Below are 18216 nucleotides of genomic sequence, written 5' to 3' on the forward strand. Positions count from 1 at the left end.
GAGACAGGATAATGGGCTAGATCAGTGGCTCTCAACCTTTCCAGACGACTGTGCCCCTTTCAGGAATCTGATTGGTCTTGCGTACCCCCAAGTTTCACCTCATTTTAAAACTACTTGCTTACAAAATCAGACAAGGGTCACAGCACACAATGACTGAAAAACAGCTGACTTGCTCCTTTTTACCATATCATTATAAAATCAATCAACTGGAATATAAATATTGTACTTACATTTCAGTGTACAGTACACAGCAGCAGTTCTCAAACTTTAGCAACCTGAGGCCCCACAGTTTGATTTAAAATTTTTCATGGGCCCCCTGCTCAGCCCCAGGCCCCACCCCTGCCCCCTAAGGCCCCATCCCTGCCCCTCCTCTTCCCTGCCTCTTTCTGCCTCCTCCTCCAAGCGTGCCCCATCCCCACTCCTCCCGCTCCCTCCCAGCACCTCCTGCATGCCGCTGAACAGCGATCAGTGGACCCCAATTTGAGAAATGCTGGTATATAGAGCACTATAAACAAGTCACTATCTGTATGGAAGTTTAATTTGTATTGCTAGTACTTTTTATGTAGCCCGTTGTAAAACTAGGCAAATAGCTAGATGAGTTTCTGTACCCCCCGGAAGACCTCTGCTCCCCCCAGGGGTACACATACCCCTGGTTGGGAACTACTGGGCTAGATGGATCATCGATCTGTCCCAGCATGGCTGTTCTTATGTTCTTAATCATTCCTCTGTGATTCGGCGAATTTGCTTTTTCCAGTTAGAGGCTACCAATAACCGAGCATCTAGGACAGGGGTCGGCAACATTTCAGAAGTGCTGTGCCAAGTCTTCATTTATTCACTCTGATTTAAGGTTTTGTGTGCCAGTAATACATTTTAATGCTTTTAGAAGGTGTCTTTCTATAAGTCTATAATACATAACTAAACTATTGTTAAATATCAGAGGGGTCGCCGTGTTAGTCTGGATCTGTAAAAGCGGCAAAGAGTCCTGTGGCACCTTATAGACTAACAGACATACTGGAGCGTGTGCTTTCGTGGGTGAATACCCACTTTGTCAGATGCATGCAACAAAGTGGGTATTCACCCACAAAAGCTCATGCTCCAATCAGGGGCAGCTCTAGGAATTTGGCCGCCCCAAGCACGCCAGTCCCGCGGCTCCGGGGGACCTCTTGCAGACGTGCCTGCGGAGGGTCCGCTGGTCCCGCGGCTCCGGTGGAGCAGAGGTCCACCGGAGCCGTGGGACCAGCGGACCCTCCGCAGTCATGCCTGTGGCAGGTCCACCTGTCCCGCGGCTCCGGTGGACCTCCCGCAGGCATGACTGCGGAAGGTCCGCCGGAGCTGCCTGCCACCCTGCCAGCAAAATGCCGCCCCAAGCGCACGCTTGGCGCGCTGGGGTCTGGAGCCGGCCCTGGCTCCAATACATTTGTTAAACTATTGTTGTATGTAAAGTAAATAAGGTTTTAAAAATGTTTAAGAAGCTTCATTTAAAGTTAAATTAAAATGCAGAGCCCCCCGGACCAGTGGCCAGGACCCAGGCAGTGTGAGTGCCGCTGAAAATCAGCTCGCGTGCTGCCTTCAGCATGCGTGCCATAGGTTGCCTACCCCTGATCTAGGTGCTGATGAGAGCTTAATTCTTCATTTCTTCTTGTGTGGCCATTTCCACTAGGAGGAGCATTACCAGACAATCGCTTGGTAATAAATACAGGCCTGGACTGATTTTAACCACATAACCTATCTGCCAAGTGTCTAAACAGGGGAGGTGGGCTGAATGAGTCCCAGGTGGCGCTGGACCCATTACTCTTAAAGGGGCCAGTCAGCTGGTGACAACATTCCAGAAAAATATTTGCCTTTTTCAAAACAGCATCACACTGTTGGCTCTTATTTAATTTGTGATCCACTCTCACCCCCTGATCCTTTTCAGTAGTACCACTGCTTAGCCGATGTGTCCCATGTTGTATCTATACCATTGCTTTTCCTGCTTACTTGCCTTTACTGGATTTCATCTTGTTGATTTCAGACCAATTCTCCAATGTCTCAAGATTATTCTGACTTCTAATCTTGGCCTTGCAGTGCGGGTATCCCCTCCCAGCAACTTTTATAAGCATACTCTCCACTTCACCAACCAGGTCGTTAATTACAATAGTGAATAGTACCAAGCCCAGGACAGACCCCGGGGGGATCCTACTTGATATGGCCTTGCAGTCTGACAGTAAACCATCAAGAACTACCTTTTGAGTACGGTCTTTCAACCAGTTGTACACCTGCCTGATAGGAATCTCATCTAGACCATATTTCACTAGTTTGCTTATGAGAATGTCAGTACTAACACTCAGATATAGCATGTCTACTGTTTTTCCCACATCCACTTGGCTTGTTATACAGCTCCTGCGTTCCACCTAAGAGGCATCTGCATCTGGGTGATGTGGGATGGGTCCCTATAGAAACAGCTCCCACACCCCACCCTCAAGGCAGTCGCGTTTCAGCACTGGGTGAGAGATCCCTGTATAATCAGCCCCTCCCCACCCCAATCCCAGCCCAGGAGCAGCTACATCTCAGTGCCAGATGAGGGAATCCCGATATAAACAACTCCTGTGCTCCACTCCAGAGGTAGCTGTATCACCACAGCCACAGGTTAGCAATCCCCCACCTAATCCGTGTGCTGAGGGTGGGGGCTCTAACTCACTCACCTGGCATTAGGCCACCCTGCCCTTGGTGCTGCTGACATGGGCGCTGATGCACAACAGAACAGGTCTGGTTTCACCCTGCAGGGGGCAGCAGTGCTGCTAAGATGAAGCAAGGGCGAGGAGGTCTTGGTCACCACCATGCCATGCCCTATAGCAGAGACCAGGGAATCCTTGCTCAGGCTCACAGGATATGGGGATACCTGGCACAATAGGGGCCCTGATCTCAGGGTCTGAGCAATGCGCAGCACCATGGGGGCTCTGGGCTCAATTGAGGTTTGTGCAGCATCTGGCCCAATAGGGCCCTGATCTGAGTCGGGGTCTGTCCAGAGCCTGGTGCAATGGGATCCCCAATCTTGGTGGGTGTCTGTGTAGCTCCTGGCACAATGGAGGCCACCGATCTCAAATGCAGCCCAACAATACAATCACTCACCCTCTCCCGAGGAGACAGCTTAAGAAATGCCCCACGTCACTTTTGTTAATTTCAGTTTTATTACAAAGATTTTGGCATTACAAATGCACTCACAGCGACACACACCGAAGAACGACTCCACGTTGTCCATGACCTGGTGCACAATGATCCATATATATAATATAGAGATATATGTACAGCGATGGACACAATGATCTTTTTTGTTTTAAAAAAAGAAATCCCGTCGTTTTTCTTTACAAATATACATGTGTCTTACAATACTCCACATTTCGGCAATGTGCGAATTGGTAAAGAGTTAGAGGATTCAATCCTGATACTTGAGCGTAGACAACTCTACGGTTAGCGACAATGGCGCCTCTCTGGGCGTCACATCTTAACATTTGTTTATTTTTTTATCAACACCCCAAAAAGAAAGGAAAAGGGGGGGGAACCCATGGATCCTGATGTCTCACAGTATATCCCTGTCATGGCACAGAGACTGCGCCCAACTCAGGATCCCACTCTGGAGAAGTTAGAAAATCATTCTTGTGTTTTTTTAAAAAATTAAATATCTCTATATATTTATATCTATAAACATTTCTGTTCTACACTGGTATATTTCACCCCGCCCCGCCCGCCCCAGGTGGGGGAGAGGGGTGGTTTTGGTGCCAGGAATCATTCCGAGTAGCTCACTCTGGTGACAATGTTAAGCTCTGATCTGGAAAATGCTTGCAGGGGATTATTCCAGCCAGGGTGAGTTAACATTCATGGGTGACATTTCAAAATGAAACAACAATTCAAATGACTCCTGCTGAACAACGATCTCACTCAACGCTGAGAGTCTCAAAACTGGACCAGAGGCTGGAATATCAGTCCCTTCGGGTAATGACTTCTTAGGCCCAGATCCTGTCTGACATGGATAACACAGGCTGGAGAATTTCACCCCATTACCCGAGCACTGAGTCCAGTGATTTGTGGTCAGGCTAGAGAGAGAGTCACCCAATCTGGGTTTACAGCCCACATGATGGAGAGCCCATCACATCCCCAGGCCATTTGTCAATCACCCTCCCCACTTAAACATTTGCCTTTTATGCATTGTTCAGCTGCCCCTGTGCAAGAGACTGTGATTAAGCCAGCTTTGACAGTCCCAGTCTAGAATCACAGCAGAAGCCTCATGGTGAAATGGACGTAGCCACAAACACTGTATTTTGCCCCGGCAGCTCTGAGAAAAATCAGAGCTGGGCCAGTTGAATCTAGGGATTTTTTTTTTTTTTTTGGTCAGGAACAGAAATGCAATTGCCAAAAAGCGCCTGAACAGCCATGGGCCCTTACTGCGGTAGGTTAGATACCACCTACGCCCACCATTCTCTAGGGGTTCAGGGGGTGGGGAGGCCAAAGCCAGGCCCCCCCGTGCCTTGTTCCAACGCTGGGTTGAATGCACGTGGGGGGCAGGCCTTGGGGAGAGGCGACCGTAGTATTTCTTATTAAATTACATACATATACTCACTACGAGTGAATACAGTTCTATGTGTAAAGCCACGTACAATGGTCCTTTCAAGAGCTCTGGTTGGCAACTCTAGCTTCGACAGCACGATGGTGGTCTTTTTTTGGGGGGGGTTATAAAAATGCTAGTTCTTCACCCAAAGCTCACCCCAGGGATGCCCAGCCTGGCGCCCCCTCCGGATGTGCACGGAGTCAGGTCTCAGCTCGAGTATAGGTGGAAGAAGCTCCTCAAAATATGACAATATGCCATACTTGGTGAAGTAAGTCACAGACTTATTTCAGAACGAAGGGTCACTTTCGCTTCCATCTGTGGGGAGACACAAAGCAAAGGGGATGGGGGGTTAGAGGGCACGGGGCATCCCAGCCAGCTCCCACCACACAGACAGAACATGCTCTCCCCAACCACTGTCAGGCCTGACGGAGCCAGGACCAGCCTCCTCATGGATCTCCACTAGAGGGCGACCTGCTCCACAACTTTCCTCCCAGGACAGCTCCCTGGGAGAGGTTATTCTCCCCTACTTTCACAGGGGGGAAACTCACACATGCAGCGTGACAGGATCAGGAGTAGAACGCAAGAGTCCTGATCCTATACTCTAACCACTAGTCCATGTTCACTCAGTACTGGGAGCAGAACCCAGGAGTCCTGGCTCCCAGCTTCCCTGCTCTAACCCACTAGATCCCACTCCCTTCCCGAGCTGGGATACACCAGAAGTCCTGGCTTTCAGCCTCCTGCTCTAACAGCTAGTCCCCTCCGAGCTGGGATAGAACCCAGAAGTCCTGGCTCCCAGCCTCCTGCTCTAATGGCTAGTTCCCTCTGAGCTGGGATAGAACCCAGGAGTCCTGGCTCCCAGCCTCCTGCTCTAACGGCTAGTTCCCTCCGAGCTGGGATAGAACCCAGGAGTCCTGGCTCCCAGCCTCCTGCTCTAACAGCTAGTCCCCTTTGAGCTGGGATAGAACCCAGGAGTCCTGGCTCCCAGCCTCCTGCTCTAATGGCTAGTCCCCTTTGAGCTGGGATAGAACCCAGGAGTCCTGGCTCCCAGCCCTTCTGCTGTAACCCACTAGAGTCAGGCCCTCACTCTCTCAATCCCTTGCCAGCCCAGTTGCTCATGTGCTGTCCCCAGGTGGAAGCACCATGCAATGCTGGCCTTGCGATGAATGCCACAGGCTAGTGCTCAGGACACCTGGGTTCAGTTCCCAGCTCCATCGCTGCCTCCCCATGTGACACTGGGCAAGTCACTGACTCTTTCTGGGCCTCACTTTCCATCTGTAAAATGGGGAGGATAATCCTGCCTATGTCTAGAGCTTGTGATCTTGTTGGGACAGGGACTGTGTCTGTGCAATGCCCAGGCTCATGGAGACCCTGATCTCGGTCAGGGTTGGTGCAGTGCCTGGTGTGACGGGCCCCCGATCTCAGTCTAGCTGCCTTACATAGTGTCCTGGCAGCAGCCTTGGAAATGGCCACCCAGCCGAACTGGAGCCATGTCAAGTGTAACCGGGGAGGGGCAGGCTACATTTTGGAGGGCAGGGGGCAGCATGCATGTGCCTTAACTGGTGACAGATGTGCTGCAGTGCAGGGTTGCCCCCCTGGAAGAGTGATGTGCCCCATGGTGGGGGCAAATGGGTGGCCAACAGGGGATCCCTACAATCCATATCCATGCAGCCTGAGTTCCTGCACTGACCCGCCCCGCCCAGCTGGCACTGCCTCTGCCCCTTACCTTCATGGAAGCTGTCTTGCAGGTGGCTCTGGAGTTGATACAACTCATCTAACCCATCACAGGGCGACCTTGAGGCACATGTCTCAAAGACTGTTTCATAGGAGGCCAGTTCTTCCAGAAAGCACTGCTCTTCTGGAGACAGGTCCGTGGAGGGCGAGGGAGCCAAGGTCCCACTGCCGCTCTCTTCGGCGTCCAAGCTTAGTGGACTACTGACGTTCCCACCACAGAAGTGGTGGTGGAGGGGGCACCGGACACCGGCGCCACTCTTCTCGAACAGAGAGGTGGACAGGTCCTGGAGAAGGTTCTCCATGGTGTCCTCTTCCAGGAGGCTCTCCTCGGGGCAGGAGAGGAAGGAGAAGTCAATGCTCCTCCAGCTCTTGAGAGGCTGGAAGTCCAGGCAGGGGCTGGGCATGCCGGCCGGCAGGGAGGAGCTGCGGCTGACCTGGCCTTGCTTTGCCTGGAGGGAGAGCTCCGTGGAGTGGAAGGAGCTGAAGTCTTCAGCCAAGCTGCTGATGTGCCTGGCCAGCAGGTCAATCTCAGTCTTTTCTTTTTCAGAATATCTGAAGAAGGTTTGTTTGATAGGTGAGGCCTCCGGGGTGAGCACCCCCTCGGGCACCATGGGCACATCAATATAGAGGGGGGCTCTGACCTCCGGCAGCGTCATGACGGTGCAATCCCCATTACCGGGGCTGTCAGGAGTGGGCGGCAACTTCTCATAGAGAGCACTGCAGTTCTCCGGAGGGTAGAGGAGCTCGGAGGAAGTGGTGGTGGGAGGAGAGGTGGCTGTGGTGGGAGGGTAGGACTCCTGGGTCCCGAACATGAAGGTGCAGCCCTGGTGGGGCGTGTAGGGAGGAGTGCAGACAAAGTCCTTGGCAGAGCCACCTGGGTTGTCCCTCCGGAAGGCTGGCTCATAGGCAGTGGGGAAGAACACGTAGCTGAACTCAGTGTCTTTGCCTGGCTGGCCCTGGGTGGCGCTGGGGGCCTCCTCCATGGAGGAGAGATTGCCCAGCTCCATGGCCATCGATGCTCCCTCGTGGCTCAGGCTGGTGCCCTCTGCATACTCCAGGCTGGCGAAATCAAAGGAGGGCACTGGGGCGGCACCGGTGGGTGTGCCGGACAGGGGCGTGAAGACCTGGTCGGGGCTGGAGAGCTGTGCCGGGGACAGCAGCCCCTCAGAGTAGGCCGGCGCGGCACTTAGCACGTAGGCCACTTGCGGCTCCTCCGAGGCCAGCTGCTGACGCAAGCACCAGGCTTCCGAGTCACTGGCAACCAAAGGGAGGCAGGGTTAGTGCTGGAGCTGGCAGAAGTGATCCCCCCCAGCCCGGGGCTCTCCAATACACCCACCTGTTGCACCAGACACACAGACTGGGCTCTGGACAGGGAGTCAGGACTCCTGGGTTCTATTCCTAGCCCCCGACCCTGGGCAGGCCCCTTCCCCTCTCTGGGCCTCAGTTTCCCTTCACACCATCTGTCTATTTAGACTGCGAGCTCTTTGGGGCAGGGACCATCTCTTGTGCTGGGTCTGATCTCTGTCAGGGGCTATGCAACACCCGGCCCGATGGGGTCCCTGACTCTGCCTCGGGATCCTGGGTTTTAGCCCAAACCAAATCAGGGCCTATCCCAGAAGCTGCTGAGAGCCCAGGACCCTCAGTCTGGCTTGGGGCCCTGTAACCCAGGAAGAGGCCGGTTGCATGTAGTTACCTGATGATGTAGTTGTGGCAGGTGATGGGGATCTCAGCACTCTCCATGCGTGCCAGGGAGTAGATCCAAACCCAGCTGACACCATTCTTGGTCTGGAGTCGGACGACCATTTCCACCTGGGGCTCACCAGCATCGCCCACTGCAGGGGGAGAAAGAGGGCAGGGGGTCAGTGTCATGGATCCTCAGGAGCCCAGCCCAGCCCTCAGTTGCTTGGGGGGAGAGGAGGGGATACTCACACAGGTGGCAATGCTGGGCTGAGGCGTGGCTCAAGTCCTCTGGGTGCATCAGGCTGTACCATGACCGGCATAGGAGCTCACTCTTCTCAAAGCCCAGATGGAAGATAACGCTGCAGGGGAACCAAGCAGAGGAGACCATTGAGTACTCACAAGGAGTGGAGAATGACCCACAGAGCAGCACTGAGCTGGGACTCAGAACACCTGGCTTCTACTTCTGGCACTGGGAAGGGAGATGGGTCTAGTGGGTTAGTGGTGGAGCCAGGACTCCTGGTTCTCCTCCCAGCTCTCCCACTCCACTTGAGCCAGTCCTTCCCATTCTTGCTGCCTCTGTTTCCCCTCCTGATCTTTGAACAGACAGAGCAGGGATTGTCTCTCATTCTGCATCTGTGGCACTCCTGACATGATCAGGGCCCCTGACCTGGATCAGGGGTCCATCTATCCTGGTACCCCATCTTTTATAGCTGCCCAGAGCAGGGTTAAAGGCAACCCACAGAGATGGGGTAACCACCCCCTGATTTTCTTCCTAACCCCCTCACACAACTCCTTATGCCCTAAATCAGGACATGCCAGAAGGTCCATCCTCCCTCTGTGCTGAAGGCTGAGCCCCTCCTCACCTCTCTGAGATATCCAGGATGGCCAGGTCCTTGGTGTGCCGGCTCTCGAAGGACGCCAGGAAGAGTGAATTGTGGCTGAGCCGTGGCTTGGGCTCTAGCGGGGTGCAGAAGGCCATGAAGACGGGGTTGGTGGACCAGTAGGAGCCGGGTGGTGGCTGGTGGAAGCGGCCTCGGATTAGCACCAGCTTGTTCCCCGCGCTCTGGCGCCGCACGGTTTTGGAGGTGTTGAAATGGCACCGGAACAATCGGTCTGGAAATCAGCAATGGGAGAAGAAGGTGAGTGTGTGGGACAAACGTAGGGAGTCTGGGCACTCAGGGAGGGAGAAGAACTTAATGCACTGGGGAGTGTCACCTCCAGGAATATTAGATTAGTACAGAAATGAATCTATCCTCGCATGCCCATCTCTAGCTGTCCATCCAGCCTTATATAAACCCATCCACCCATCTAGCCACCCATCCATCTCCCCCTCTCAGATTTCCATAGTGGCTGTGCTCTCTCTCTCATTTCTCTGTCTATTTGCATACTCTGCATGAATGTCTCTACCCTCTGTCCCTCCTTGGCCGGCCGCTCAGATCCTCCGCTCTGCTCTTTCTCAGTTTTCATGCTCTTCCCAAGTGGCATTGGATGCAGAATAATTTCAATGCAAGCCCCAATCACACAGGGACCCACCTGTATCAGTCGGGGAGGGCAGCGCCAGCTGATTCCTCATCACAAAGTGGTCGGTGGGATCAATGATGTCGTAAATACTGTCTCCTTGGGCTACCAGGTCCACCTGGGGGTGAGGTAATGGCGAGATGTTAGCTCACACAAGGAACAGGCTGCTTGGAGCTGAAGCCCAAGGGTTGGCAACACACATCACTGTGCCAGGATTTCTATGTGGTCATATAACACAGATCGGCATTTGGCAGGTAGCTGTGTATTTATGTTCCACAAGCTATCAGTGTCTGTGTTAGAAACACTGCTTAACAACAAGCACAGGGGAAATACACAGTGAGATCCTCACTGGTTAACTCTAGAAATAGTCATTCCTCTACCTATCCATCCCCATATCTATCTATTGATGGATCGATCGATCACCACATGCATCCCTCTAGCTATCCATCCATCCCCATACACATCCCCTCGCTCCCCCAGCTCTGTAGTATGTACAGGAGCAGAAGAGTCGGTGTGTGGATAACCACCATCAGCCACCGGCTCGCCCGAGCCCTCACCATCGAATGTCCCAGGTGCTCGGCTACGTTCTCCGAGACGTAGATCAGCTTCCCTTCGCCGGTGAACGCCAGGAGGAAGCCCGGGAGCGTCTGCACGAACTCTTCCAGGTCCTGGGCTGACAGCAGGCTCTCCAGCCCTCCCAGGGCACCTGTTGTGGAAGAGGAGGGGGAGTCAGGATACAAAGCCCTTTCCATGCATTGCAGCCCGGCCGTACCATGGACAGCGACCCGCTGCAGCCACTGACTCGGGAGCCTGCCGCTTCAGAGCCATGGACAGCGACCTGGACGCAGTGCCCCAAGGCCAGGGAGCTTCAGCACCACGGACAGTGCCACGAGCCTTTTACCCCTACCCCGACCCATTGGCTGGAGGCGCCCCATAGCCAGACACCCACCGGGCACTGGTGTCTAACAGGTGTCTGCCCGGGCACATTGGCTCCTCACTTCTCCCTGCCCAGGGCCAGCCAGACAACGCGCCTCTCTCGCACACACACTCTGGGGGCTGGTTACCTTTGGCGAAGAAGATGGACTTGCGGGTGTAGATACACGCCAGCGACATGATGTGCAGGTAGGAGAGCCGGACTTTGTCCCCTTCCGGGATGGGCAGCAGCTCCTTGAGATTGCGGATCTCGGCGTTGATCTGGTCCCGCCGCGCCTTGGAGGCGCCCTTGGTGGAGCGGTACATCTGGGCTTCTCCACGCTCGGCGCTTGGCGGCGGTCGGTCGGTCCGTCTGGCTGGCTGTGTGGCTCCCAGATTCCTGCCGGCAGATCTGGTTGAGAGCCTCAGCCTGCATCCCGGCTTTTATAGGCTGCCGGGAGTGTGGGCACTGGCATGGCAAGGAAAGTGGGGCGGGAAGATTTGCTCAGATCAATGGAGAGACATGGCTGGGAAGCTGCTCCCCCCTCCCCTCTCCCCCCTCCTTCTATGTGCTGGGGGAGCCACACGTCACCCTCTCCTCAGTGACGTGCTCAAGTGAGGGAGGGGGAGTGGAGGAGGCAGGCACAGAAACACACTGCACCGAATTAGGAGAAAAGCAGCCAGAGGAGAGACTTGACTGTTGGAATCACATCTAGCTCCAGGCTGAGTCTGCCCCTGCTCCTTCCCAGAGTCAAACATTAACTCTTACACTGACTTCTTGGTGAAGTGTTCTGTAGGGGAATCTAATTTAATCCTATCAATCCATCCGTCCCCCTTCCATCTATCTACCCCTCTATCTATCCATCCATCCATCCATCCCCCTTCCATCTATCTACCTCTCTATCTATCCATCCATCCATCCCCTTCCATCTATCTACCCCTCAATCCATCCATCCATCCATCCGCCTTCCATCTATCTACCCTTCTCTCCATCCACCCCTGCCATCAATCTACCCCTCTATCCATCCATCCATCCCTCTTCCATCTATCTACCCTTCTCTCCATCCATCCCCCTTCCATCTATCTACCCCTCCATCCATCCATCCATCCACCTTCCATCTATCTACCCTTCTCTCCATCCACCCCTGCCATCAATCTACCCCTCTATCCATCCATCCATCCCTCTTCCATCTATCTACCCTTCTCTCCATCCATCCCCCTTCCATCTATCTACCCCTCCATCCATCCATCCATCCATCCATCCTCCTTCCATCTATCTACCCTTCTCTCCATCCACCCCTGCCATCTATCTACCCCTCTATCCATCCACACCTTCCATCTATCTACCCCTCTATCCATCCATTCATCCCCTTCCATCTATCTGCCCCTCTATCCATCCACCCCTTCCATCTATCTACCCCTCTATCCCTCTTCCATCTATCTACCCCCTATAAATCCACCCCTTCCATCTATCTACCCCTCTATCGATCCATCCATCCACCCCTCTATATATTCATGCCCCTTCCATCTATCTACATAAGAATGGCCATACTGGGTCAGACCGACAGTGGCCAATGCCAGGTGACCCAGAGGGAATTAACAGACAGGTAATCATCAAGGGATCCATCCCCTGCCGCCCATTCCCAGCTTCTGGCAACAAAGACTAGGGACACCATCCCTGCCCATCCTGGCTAATAGCCATTGATGGACCTTATCCTCCATGAACTTATCTAGTTCTTTTTTGAATCCTGATATAGTCTTGGCCTTCACAACAACCTCTGCAAAGAGTTCCACAGGTTGACTGTGTGTTGTGTGAAAAAATACTTCCTTTGTTTTAAACCTGCTGCCTATTCATTTCATTTGGTGGCCCCTAGTTTGCTTGTTATGAGAAGGAGTAAATAACACTTTCTCCACACCAGTCATGATTTTCTAGACCTCTATCATAGCACCCTTACCTTGACCTTTTCCAAGCTGACAAGTCCCTGGCTTATTAAGCGCTCCTCATATGGAAGCCATTCCATACCCCTAATACTTTTTGTTGCACTTTTCTGAAACTTTTCCAATTCCAGTATATCTTTTTTGAGATGGGGCGATCACATCTGCACACAGTATTCAAGATGTGGGCATACCATGGATTTATATAGAGGCAATATGATATTTTCTGTCTTATTATCTATCCCCTTCTTATGATTCCCAACTTTCTGTTCACTTTTTTGACTGCCGCTGCACATTGAGTGGATGTTTTCAGAGAACTCTCCACAATGACTCCAAGACCTCTTTCTTGAGTGGTAACAGCTAATTTATACCCCATCATTTTATATGTATAGTTGGGATTATGTTTTCCAATGTGCATTACTTTGCATTTATCAACATTGAATTTCATCTGCCATTTTGTTGCCCAGTCACCCAGTTTTGTGAGATTCTTTTGTAGCTCTTTGCAGTCTGCCTGGGACTTAAGTAGTTTTGTATCTACCCCTCTATCCATCCATCCCCTTCCATCTACCTACCCCCTATATATCCATCTATTCTGATTCCATCTACCTGTTTATCCATCCATCCCCCTTCCATCTATTTACCCCTCTATATAACCATCCCCATTCCATCTAGTAGATCCCCACTCCATTTATCTACCTCCTTAGCTATCCATCCCTATGCCATCCACCCACCCCGATACCATCCACCCATCTATCTAGCCATCCATCCATCCATCCACGCCATCTATCTAGCTATCTAATCTAAAATATGCAAACATTGTCTCAAGGAATATGTTTGATACATTCTTTAAAAAATATCTTTTTGGTCTCTAAACAACTAACTCCATTTGATGGCTGCAGTTGTTTTCCTTTTCTTTGCCTTTCCATATAGATGCCTTGTATTAAGTCCCCCCACCCACCCCGTCCAGATAGCATGTCTCTCCAGAAGTTAAGAGCATTTCCACAGAGCGATGCTGGGCAAGTTTGGGGGGTTGCTTTTGCTAATCTTAGTGCCATTAAAATAATGTTTTTCCAAATGGGATAAAAATAAAGCCAACTTCTGAAAAGCCCAAAGAAGACCCACACCACTATGTGTGTGTGTGTGTGTGTCGCATTGTTAGGAGAGCAATTGTGTCAAATGCAAAGCGACAGAGCTGAAGTGCCACGCTCAATGGAGTAACCTAAATTGGGTAGCTAGGTTTTGCATAATCTTGTCTTCCATATTAGGAAAGAAAGTACTGAGCTGACTAACCCTTCGCTGCCCAGAAAGCCTTTGCACCTGTTTTGGAAATCTCTCACAGCTAATAGCACACTGGTTTGATTTCTAATGCTGCAGGGAACTGGGGCACCCATGGCACCCACACGAGGGCTGCTGTCTATGGGTCGTTTTACACTGCTTTCCTTATTTAGGCAGTTTAAGGAATGATACAACTTTCCAAAGTCACCTTTTAAGGGCTAGGCCTTGGCTCTAGTTTCTCAAATGACCTGTTCACTGCAATGTACAACAGCAAGTCTCAGCAAATTCCCTGTGCAGGGATGGGGCCCTCTGGTGATTCGAGCCTATTGCAGAATTTCTCCACTCTTCTGTTTTGTAAGATGGTAGTTTAGTTAAACCTGGCATTTCCAGAGCTGCCAACAGAACCCAGGAGTCCTGGGGCTCCCAGCCCACCCTGCTGTAATCTGCTAGAGCAAGGGAAGGGGTGTCTATTGGGATAGAGCAGGGGAAGCTGGGAGTCAGGATTCCTGAGTTCTATCCCTGGATTTGGGAGGGGAGTGGGGGTCTAATGGGTTAGAGCAGGGGGGCTGGCAGCCAGGATGCCTGGGTTCTATCCCTGGTTCTGCAAGCCGAGATGCTGGAACAATTTGTATAGTGGGGGTGCTGAGAGACATTGAATCAAACTGTAAACCCTGGCTATAATGGAAACCACTTCAAGCCAAGGGGTGAGGCAGCACCCCCAGCTCCCCTAGTTCCAGCATCTATGTCTGTGAACAGTGTGGGATCTAGTGGTCAGGGGGGGAGGGGGGCTGGGAGTCAACTTCCTTGGGTGTATTATAGGACGCCATTGATCTGAGTTGTGGGAAGACAGCCACCAGCTTTCTATCCTTTAGGAATGCGATGCTATAAATAGACACAATGGGAGCTTTTTTCTGTTTTTGGCTCACAGCACCGACGTCAGCCTGTTATCTAGGGCTGTGCCCTCGCAGCGTAACCCAGCTCAGCTCAGAGCTGAGTGGGCGCATCATGAATTAGAAAAGAGTCTTTGGATTGTGGGGGTGGACCTGCAGCCTTAACTCCTATAAAAGGAAAGAGCTGAGCACTGGGAGAGGCAGCCCGCGCCCTGCCAATGCCGCATGGCTGCTTCTAGCCTAGGCTGAGAAAATCTATTTTGGGGAGTCTCTGACTTTAGGAGAAGGCACAAGAAGGATGCGTGGCAAGTTAAGAGCACCTTTCACCCAGTGCCTTGGTAAATGGAATGACCCAGGGATAGAACCCAGGCGTCCTGACCCCCGCAGCTCCTCTGATCTAATGCCCTAGACGTCACTCCCCATCCAGGCGTCCCGACCCCCTCGCTCCCTGCTCTATATACCGGACATCACCCCTACAGTTACTGCACTGGAATTGAAGCACAGGGCACTAGAGGTTAACCTCTTCTCTTCTTACTATGCAGGGTGCGGGCAAGGGGAGGAGTCGCATGTGCCAGCTCAGCTGGTCCCAGCCCAGTCCCTCCAGAGGGTGAGTGAGTGGCTCAGGAGCACTGGCTGGGAGCTCCGGGTGATGATGTGCTGTGGGGTAAGCCCAGGGCACCCACCCCAGGGCCAGCTGTGGTGCTGATATGGCCCCATGTCTCTTGGTCGAGCTGCAGGACCAGATCTTGAGCTGGGGGATCGATGTGGTTCCCTTGGGGTCATCACTTTGCACCAGCAGGGTTGGACCTGGGGTGGGCAGCAAGCTATTGGATGGGGGCTGGCCCAAGGGGACCTTAAAGCCCTGCTGACACCAGAGCAGCATTCGGCATCCGGGGAAAGGTCTCCAACCAGGGGCAGTGCCAAAGCAGGACCCCACGACCACCTGCCCAGAGTTTGGGCTCTGTGGCCTGTTCAGCCTCTCTGCTCATCTCCCACAGCCCACCTCCCCTCTGCCAGCCACTCCCCCTTGCCCAGGAACTGGATCAGAGCTGGTGCCCCTAGAGGGGAAAGGCCCTATGTCCCATTCCCGGAACCTTATGCCCAGCCAGTGCCCCCAGTCTGCAGCCAGATCGCAGCCAGCGCTGCCTAGAGGGGAAGGCCACGTACCTCATTCCCTCTCTTTTCTTTTTGCTATGGAAAGGGCAGGCTCCACAGACCATCGTCCATGGAGTCCCAGGGCCAGGATTCCTTTCCAGGAGCCATTTTACCCCAAAAGGAAGAGCCCCACCCCCACCAGTGCCCCTTTTAACCCTGTGCCCTCTTAGTCCAAACACAGGACCCCACCTAACCCTGCTGGGAGCCCCCCACCCACATGAGCTGCTGTGTTTGCAGGCTCTCTCCCCACTGCGCCCCCAGCCCTCCGCTGCCTGCTGCCTCCCACTGGACGGGGTGCAGTGCTATTGCCCTGCAGCCTTGACCTGAAGAGGGCCCCCTCTTCCCAATGAGCTGAAAACCACAGCCCATCTTCTCTCTGTACTCATCTCTAGTATGTGTGAGGCAGGGGGTGGGGGTGGCACAGCCCTGTGGGCAGGTGGGAAGGGGGCTTTGCTAGCTCGGCTCCTCAGCTGTGGCTGGAATCTGGGAGTCAGATGACTCAGAGTGCATCACTGCTGCGTCACCCCCTGGTGGAGAGAGGGACCAAGGGTGGGGTTGCTGATCCCAAGCCCATCTGTTCTGGGAGCCTGCTGGGCCCTTTCACCCCCGCCCCCCCCGCCCCCGGTGTTTCATTCAGGATCTGAATCAAGCAACTAAAAAGAGAAACCTGGAGGCTAAAAATAGCTCTGGAGTCTGTGTGATTTAGTGAGTGGCTCAGCGACTCAGCCTCCTAACAGCCAGTCCCTGCCAGAGCCAGGCCGGGGGAGGGGATAGGCAGTGCCAGCCAGCTGGCAACAGGACAGGGGGACATTGCCTTCTCTCCCAGCCAGACACCGGAGCTCACGCCGAGGGGAGCTCAACATGGTCAGGCATGGACCTCGTGCACTGACATGGAGTGACAAACAGTGACACACGCTCCACTAGGAACCAACACACCAACATGTAGTAGCACACACTGACACACAAGCTGTCATGCACTGACATACAACACACGCTGACAGTCACTGGCTTGTGAGTCATCACACAGACACATACCCATATGCTGGCCATTACATGCCACCACACAGGCACAGGCAGGATGCTATCCCCACACCTGCTTGTAGCACCCTAGAAATGACAGGCCCTGTATCCCACTCCCCCACCGACCCCCCCTGAGCCAGCCAGACTCCCCTTCTTGGGGACTGGATCAGAGCTGGTGCCCCCTCGTGGGGAAAGGCCCCATATCCCATTGCCTGCCCCCGAGCCAGCCAGTCCCTGGCCGGATCTAGGCTGGCACCCCTAGAGGGGAAAAGGGCCCATCTCTAGGCCTTGGCTAGCTCTACTTGGGAGCTGCCCTCATTTCCGGACTCCTTTTATCAGGCGCTAGTGAATGTCCTGATGATGCTCCAGCACTGAGGACGATTTTCCAGGTAACTGTTTCTAAATGCAGCTTGCAAGCGTCCCATCCGCGTCAGAACCCAGGGAGAGGACAGATTGGTGGGAGCGCATGTTAGTTGAGCAAGGGCATGGACACAATGGCAGTGAGTGGAGGGGGGACAGTGAATGTATGGAAAGGAGCCATTGTGTTAACCTGCTTAAATAAAATCACATCCTGCCACTTTCCACCTGTTGCTTTTGATAACACAACATGAGCAATTTCTACTCCCCTGTCCAGCCTGCCAATCCCCCATCTCGCTCAGAACCCCTGCATGATACGGGGGGCTGGCTGGCTCAGGGGAATAGGTTCACTCCCCTCTGGGGGCACCGGATCCAATCAGCCCCAGGGATGGGGACAGGCTGGCTCAGGGGGGGACAGAGAATGGGGTACAGGGTCACTCCCCTCTAGGGGGCACTGGATCCAATTGGGCCCCAGGGAGGGAACTGGCTGGCCCGGGGGGGCAGGGAACGAGACATGGGGCCTTTCACCTTTAGCAGACCTTGGCACCAGTCTGGCTTCAAGGCAAGGGGACTGGCTGGCTCGGGGGGTTAGGAATGAGCTCTGGGGCCTGTTCTTCCTAGAGCACCATGACTTTGTGTTTTCTATTAGTGTTTTCAGTGGGTTCTGTGTCCAGTTGTGGGGCAGGGGGCTAGTGGGTTAGACTGGGGGTGCTGGAAGCCAGCACTCCTGGGTTCTATCCCTGCCCTGCAGAGTGGGGATCACACACCCCTGCCTTAGTCTGGCTGCTGTTGCTCTGTGGCTCCCAGAAGGGCTGAAGGAAGGTGCCCCCCCCCATTGCCATCGGCATCTTTACCCCACCAAAAAAGGCTCTTTGCTCCTATTTTTAGCCCCACTCCCAGGTTTTATATAGCTCTGAACGTTCACGTCCCCCTGCGTCCCGCGCTGGCGCGGGAGGGAAGAGCGAGAAAAATATCTACCAAGGTCCCTTCTTCATCGAAAATATCTCAGCAGTTGCCATGGAGACCCGCCCACAGCTTCACCTCCCAGCACAAGAGGCTTCGCAATACAGAGGGGCTGGAGGCTTTTTATAGACCCAATGTGCGAAAGGAGAGGGGGGCCAGAGCCAGCGGGATTGGCTAGCGCCCCCCCCCCCCAGCGTG

General features: G+C 53.5%; 1 protein-coding gene across 1 annotated transcript; it reads right to left on the reverse strand.

The window, feature by feature from the left end:
- Positions 1–3757: 3757 nt before the first annotated feature.
- NPAS4 (neuronal PAS domain protein 4) lies at positions 3758–10973 on the reverse strand. The gene is made up of 8 exons (XM_039481492.1): positions 10576–10973; positions 10069–10217; positions 9527–9629; positions 8857–9106; positions 8243–8352; positions 8007–8145; positions 6306–7567; positions 3758–4897 (listed from the first exon to the last, which is right to left on the reverse strand). The coding sequence occupies exons 1-8, from the start codon at positions 10748–10750 to the stop codon at positions 4869–4871; spliced, it is 2217 nt and encodes a 738-aa protein (XP_039337426.1). The 5' UTR covers positions 10751–10973; the 3' UTR covers positions 3758–4868.
- Positions 10974–18216: the final 7243 nt, after the last annotated feature.

Source organism: Mauremys reevesii, linkage group 7 (genome assembly GCF_016161935.1).
Source record: "Mauremys reevesii isolate NIE-2019 linkage group 7, ASM1616193v1, whole genome shotgun sequence".
NCBI classification, from domain to species: Eukaryota; Metazoa; Chordata; order Testudines; family Geoemydidae; genus Mauremys; species Mauremys reevesii.

What these genes read in the sequence shown, in the direction of transcription:
- NPAS4 (XM_039481492.1), bottom strand. Translation starts at nt 10,750, where the DNA reads ATGTACCGCTCCACCAAGGGCGCCTCCAAGGCGCGGCGGGACCAGATC. An exon ending in GTCCATCTTCTTCGCCAAAG is followed by an intron (nt 10,218 to 10,575) that starts GTAACCAGCCCC and finishes CTTCCACAACAG; the next exon opens with GTGCCCTGGGAGGGCTGGAG. An exon ending in ATCCTGGATATCTCAGAGAG is followed by an intron (nt 8,353 to 8,856) that starts GTGAGGAGGGGC and finishes GTTCCCCTGCAG; the next exon opens with CGTTATCTTCCATCTGGGCT.